The sequence below is a fragment of the Tachypleus tridentatus genome, chromosome 10, assembly GCF_004210375.1.
Source record: "Tachypleus tridentatus isolate NWPU-2018 chromosome 10, ASM421037v1, whole genome shotgun sequence".
NCBI classification, from domain to species: domain Eukaryota; kingdom Metazoa; phylum Arthropoda; class Merostomata; order Xiphosura; family Limulidae; genus Tachypleus; species Tachypleus tridentatus.
Window position 1 is genome coordinate 148,527,214 of NC_134834.1, and position 6,000 is coordinate 148,533,213.

Sequence of the window (6,000 nt, forward strand, 5' to 3'; positions counted from 1 at the left end):
TTTAATGTAATGATACAAGTATGTAATGCAAATAACATCAGAGTATAATTTGCTTCAAAAGTGAAAGCATTTGTTATTTTTCTACAGATGTTAAACTTTCTTGGGGGCCCAGGAAATTCTGTTTCAAACATTGCATCAACGGTTCCAGAGTTCCATCCTCACATTCCACCTATCAGTACCGGGAACGACGTTTGGGCAGCGCCCCCTATTGCTGGAAGAAACGACGCGTCCTCTTCTGTCGCACCATGGCCATCATTTCCCACAACTTCGTGCGATAACTACGGGTAATTATGTTTACTTTGGTTGTAAATGAGGCTCCACATGACGTTACATAAATTTAAAACATTTACAAATTGTAGGTTTTAAATTTTGAATGTCATTTTATATTTTACAGATGAATCATACCAGATCAATATGATTTTAAATCTTATAATGACTTAAAAAAATTGTTATTATCAGATTTCCTAGTTTATCCAAAACTAACTTTAAACGTAGATGTTTATATACCTGCGCCAACCGTCTCTAATTTAGCAGTGATAGACAAAAGGGAAGACAGCTAGTCAATACATCCACTGTCAACTCTTGGGCTATTTTTTTATCAACGAGTAGTGGGATTAACAATCATGTTATAACGTCCCTACAGCTGAAATGGCAAGCACAATCGTAAAAGAGTAGACATAGTTAACGAAGAAATGTACTTAAATTGTATATCACCCAGAAGACGGCACTACTTCATAGTACTTTCAAATTCCAATAACCTTTTTCAAATTACAGATGTTTGGCTTTTCTTTAATATTTAAGGGATAACCTTCATTTAATATTAGGATGTTGCCCGGAACTGAATCCTTCATCGCCAACCCATTTAACAACCTGACTACCACTCATTCTTCAATGGCCATGGATGTGAAAGGATCATTTCCGTACACTGGACAGTTTCCACCAGGTAATTATAACCTTAAAGCTAAATTTATCTGATTTTATTTTCGCCTTAATTGTTTGAGGCCTAGTTACCATTATAAATATATTATGCGCATCAACAACTTAAAATCTAGGCTTCTAGAATTTAAAGTTGTCTTTTATCTTTGTTTCTCTATTCTTTAAGGAAACTTAAAAAATATATAACTTTCAGGGACTGATTATCAGGTAACACATATCTGTCACATTCTTTTTTAAATTTGAAAGTAAATTATAACGTTTTTTTCTTTCTGGTAAATAAAATTATAACTCAGATTAACAGTAAACAGCTGTAGGCTGTTGGTTAATTTATAAACACATTCTGTAGTTTAATAGAGACCACGGATAGAGGGAGTTCTCCGTGAAATATGGGAGAATAGACAGGCTCGTGTTAATTGTTATTAACTTTATTATTTGTATACTAAAAACTGGTAGTGCAAAAGGTACCAAAAGACCTAAAATCTAGGACGAAATTACGTTAGCTGCACGTTTCTTTCCCATAATTCCCTTAATTTGTCTATTCAATTTCAAGAAATTGTCTGTCTGTTATCGTCGAAGCCAAACGACAAGCTCTGCCATGACAAAAGAAATATCTGAAATTCTAATTTTACACATCAATGATTTTGAATCCGCAATCAACAAACTAAGAGGAATGTGAAAAAAGGGTGGGAACAATTGGAATTAACGAGATTTTTATCAAATATTTTAGGCCTATTTATTTTAAATGCTTCACTAAGATTCAACAGTTACACTTTTGCACTCGTGATCATACAACGTAATAGAGAGTTCGAAAATTGAACGAAAAGTTTTTGGGGGACAATTTGTAGATTTATAATCTACTTTTAGATGCCTCTGAATGTGTGATGAAAAAGAGGTATGCGGGGGGAGTGCAAATAATGTAGCTTTTATCAGCGGTTTTAGGCCTAATATTAATTTTGTTATGTACTGATTAACGATGTTATGAAAATGTATCGTTTAAATTAATTTTTAACGTATAATTATCCAGTAATTCGATGTATTATGATAAAACGTGTACGATTGTCGAGTATTTGTTTTAGAGCAAAGCCATATTGGGTTATTTGTTGTGTCCACTGCGAGGAAGTTAACCCCGTATTTTAGCGTTGAAAGTAAGGAAAAACATGTGCATGAGTTTTTTTTTCTTCCCGCAAAAGACCAAATTACAATTAAATGTTTACGTTAAAAATTTATCATTATTTTACTTTTACTAATTTGTCTGAAAATTATTTAATTTTTGAATAACGTGCAGAAAACATTACTTATTAACTTACACGTTTAATTATAAGTTTGTTTTTTGTAGTCTTAATTTCCGCCGTCTCTGTTGCAGCAAATACTCCTCAGATGTGCAAAGATTTTGAAGTGTCCTGCAACGCTCTGGTGAACCTCAGACAGAAATCAAGAGAACATGCTGCGTCCCTTGGATTTTTCTAAATTCAGAAACTTGCCGCCCCTTTCAATTGGGAAAGGATTAGTACCCTCAAAAACATAGTGACTGAAAAATATTTTATTTTGTGTATCTGGCCTGCGACTCTCCAATGCCATGGTCAAATAAGTGAAATGTTTTATTTTTCTTCTTTGGAATGATATTAACTGTGAGAAGAAATAAGTTAAACCAACTACTGAATAAGTTATTTTTCCAGTGGTTGTCTGCTTTCGAGATGTTTTGTTTTTGTTTTTTAAGTTAGGGCAAATATAAAAACGTAAAATTAAATGTAACTATTTTTCTCATGTTAGGTATATTACTCAACGTTTATAAGAAATTCGATTGTGCTCTTATAATAAACTATTTTATTTTGTACACGTATACTAAAGCCCTAACGATAGTCACGTGATATACACCCAAACAACCTGCTTCGGTATTATTCGATTTATCAAACTTTTAGGCCAAGTAATATTTTGATTGTGCCAAAATATCGAATATATCGCTTTTCGATTTGTTTCCATCTTGAAATATTTTGGAAATACATCAGAAAAAAATTATAAAAATGTTTAATGATAAAAAACAGAAGGTTTAAGAGTATTGTTAATATATTTACGTTTTTTAAATCCAAATGTTGACGTTGTGGCCTAACACGGAGAGAAAGTATGACATGAGCTATTTTTATTAATCAAAATATATACTTTTAAATAAATATTTATATTTACACCTATAAGCATCCTCTACGTGCTTCAATCCAATCTAACATGAAATGGAAAACAAAAATAAACAAACACACATTAAAAAAAAAAAGGTTTGCAAAACCATCAAAAAATTTGTTGTAAATATTAAAACGTGTTATCTCGTACAGGCTAACATTGCTATTGTTGTAAAGGTTTACTTATTGGTGTGGAATCTTGCACAGTAACTGCGTGAAAGGTTCGTACAGCTGAACAGAAGATAAGCCTTATTTTTGTATCCATGCAACAACAGTATTTTTTTGATTTCTTATTCGAAACATTATGAAAAACTAGAGCAATATTTTGAGGAAAAAAAAAAGCCCCTCTCTCCGATGGCTCAGCGGTAAGTCTGAAGGTTCATAAAGCTAAAATTCGGGTTTCGATACATGCTGTATGGAAACCGTATTGTGTAGCTTTGCGCTTGATAACAAACAATAAAAAAATGGTTGCTGCCAAGTGTTATTTAAAGCAACCAGTAAAATAACGAACAGAAGTGGTATTAGGAGCTGAATATAGTCGTTCAGTCAAGTGACACGTAATTACCACAATGGTAGTTTTGAACTTTGGAGATAACCTTTGCACTGTTGACCTTGACGTGATACTTAATTACCACAGTACCCCCCGCTAGTACAGCGGTATGTCTCCGCACTTTCAACGCTAAAATCAGGGGTTCGATTCCCCTCGGTGGGCTGAGCAGATAGCCCGATGTGGCTTTGCTATAAGAAAAACACACACAAACACACATTACCACAGTAGCAGCTATGGAAATAAAAAACCTCGTACTGATGTTCTTACAATGTTGTTCATTGTTATTATAGAGTAGATATTACATATTTTTACAGTAAACGTTTTTTGATTTTCATAACTCATTTTCTTTTGAGTTTAACTGAAGCATTAAAGACTATTCGTGAAACTCAGCCTGTCATTAGATTCACAACTTTTCAGTGAATTATAACTATTTCAGGGGATTCCATCTCTCATCCTTAATCGAAAGAATGGGATGAGGCTATATATGGTAGTGGAGTGTATGATATGCATTTGATATTAAAAGTATTTTATTAGCAGTAAACCCATCGAATGATAAATTGGGATTCATGTTTATTTTTGACTATTTTAAATTACCTGTCGGCTAAATAATGTACAACAATAAACTAGTAGCATCAACATATCATATTCTAGAGATTCTTATGTAAATACAGAATCAAAGTGTGAGTAAAAGACATTTCAAAACACCATACATAAAGAAGAACGATGATTAATTATTATAAATCAACTAGTATGTAATATACCTGTTCAAAGAGGAACTTGTTCATTCATATTAACTAAAATCTGAGCTACCTGCCATCTGTTGTATAAAAGTTGAACTAGGTAGCTCTAAATAATTTCGTTGTAATATATATGTGGAAACGGCTCGTTTGGGTTGAGAAAATATTTAACGTAGAGGAGCGAACAAATATTTTATCAACCCAAACGAGCCGTTTTTACATATATATTTCTCTACAAGTGGGTTTTCTCGACATCACTAACTTTCGCTTTAATACTTCAAACTCCGAACGTGAAATTTTTTTTTTTTATGATTGTGTTTGTTTTACATTTATGGTTAGTATGTGTATTAATCTATGTTTTTAAACCTTGCACGGTAAACTCAACTACTGTTCATACACCTCCGACTTTCGATTGAAAAACTTTAATAATTTTCAATTTAGTTTTTAATTTTTGCAAGACATTTTCGAGTTTTTTTTAAAGACACAAAATATATCACGAAAATTGACTTTTTATATGTCAGATTTGTTTTTCAGTGCCAACAGGTGATTATAATTATCTTGTACAACAATATATAATAAAATATTTTGTTTATTCCAGTTATCTATGATATTTTCACATCTTTGTGCACTTTTACTGAATATACCATGCCGTTTATTTTAATACATAAACATATCTAAATGCGTTCAACAACTAAATTGTAGTGTATATATGTATTTTGACGTGTCACTGTTTCTACGTAGACAATGACCCCTTCCTCAGAAGTTTAATGAATTGGATGTATATAGTGAGAGATCTTTTAATGCCATTTAATCTATGAATACAAGAAGAAACGACGTCATATACATTTTAACAGCCCACAGTTGGCTCAGCGGTGATGTTTGAGGCTATAAGGCTTATAATGGTAAAATTTGGGTTTCGATACCAGTAGCGGGAACAACATAACTACCCCATTGTGTTACTTTGTGTTTAACAACAAAATAAACAATGCAGCCCATTTAGGTTTATTCGGGGATAGTAGTTCTAAAACGATTTGATATTTTAGACGCTTTACAAGTTTAAACAATTTTTATCATAAGCGTCTAATACTTCTGTAAACTTTTGTGGCAAAATTAAACGATTTTGTAGTATTCTTTCGTATTTTTATACTGCTTTGTTTTTAGAATTCTGAGATGTTTTTTATGTATGCAAGTAGTTTGTAGTAAGTTCTTACATTTTATGAATAAAAGTCGTAATAAACAGAAAATGATTTTGTTGTTATTATTATCAAAATATTATGCCATGCACATGATGAAAACACGAAAATAATCGTTAAATACTTTAAAATCACACTGCCCTAAAATGAACATTTATGGGATTTTTGGAATATTTGAACCTATCAGTTACTTACTGAATTACCTACCTTTCACAATTATATTAAGATCACTAAGTTTCCAGACTTTTAATGCTAAAATGCAGGGTTTGATTCTCGGCGATAGATAGATAGATATTTAGTCCACTGTGTAGCTAGCCATGCCATAAAACTACTACTACCGGTACTCTGTCACTAATTACAGCGCTCCCTATTTATGTGTTGCATGGCTAGTATCGTTAGTAAAATTTAACGGC

At 32.2% G+C, this 6,000-nt stretch overlaps 1 protein-coding gene across 1 annotated transcript in view; it reads left to right on the forward strand.

The window, feature by feature from the left end:
• LOC143228537 (paired box protein Pax-7-like) overlaps nucleotides 1-5,617 on the forward strand; it is a 30,677-nt gene extending 25,060 nt beyond the window's left edge. The window contains exons 7-9 of the mRNA XM_076459779.1: nucleotides 88-284; nucleotides 825-943; nucleotides 2,300-5,617. Of these exons, the coding sequence (XP_076315894.1) occupies nucleotides 88-284; nucleotides 825-943; nucleotides 2,300-2,403 (420 nt within the window). The 3' untranslated portion in view covers nucleotides 2,404-5,617. The remainder of the gene's footprint in view (nucleotides 1-87; nucleotides 285-824; nucleotides 944-2,299) is intronic.
• Nucleotides 5,618-6,000: the final 383 nt, after the last annotated feature.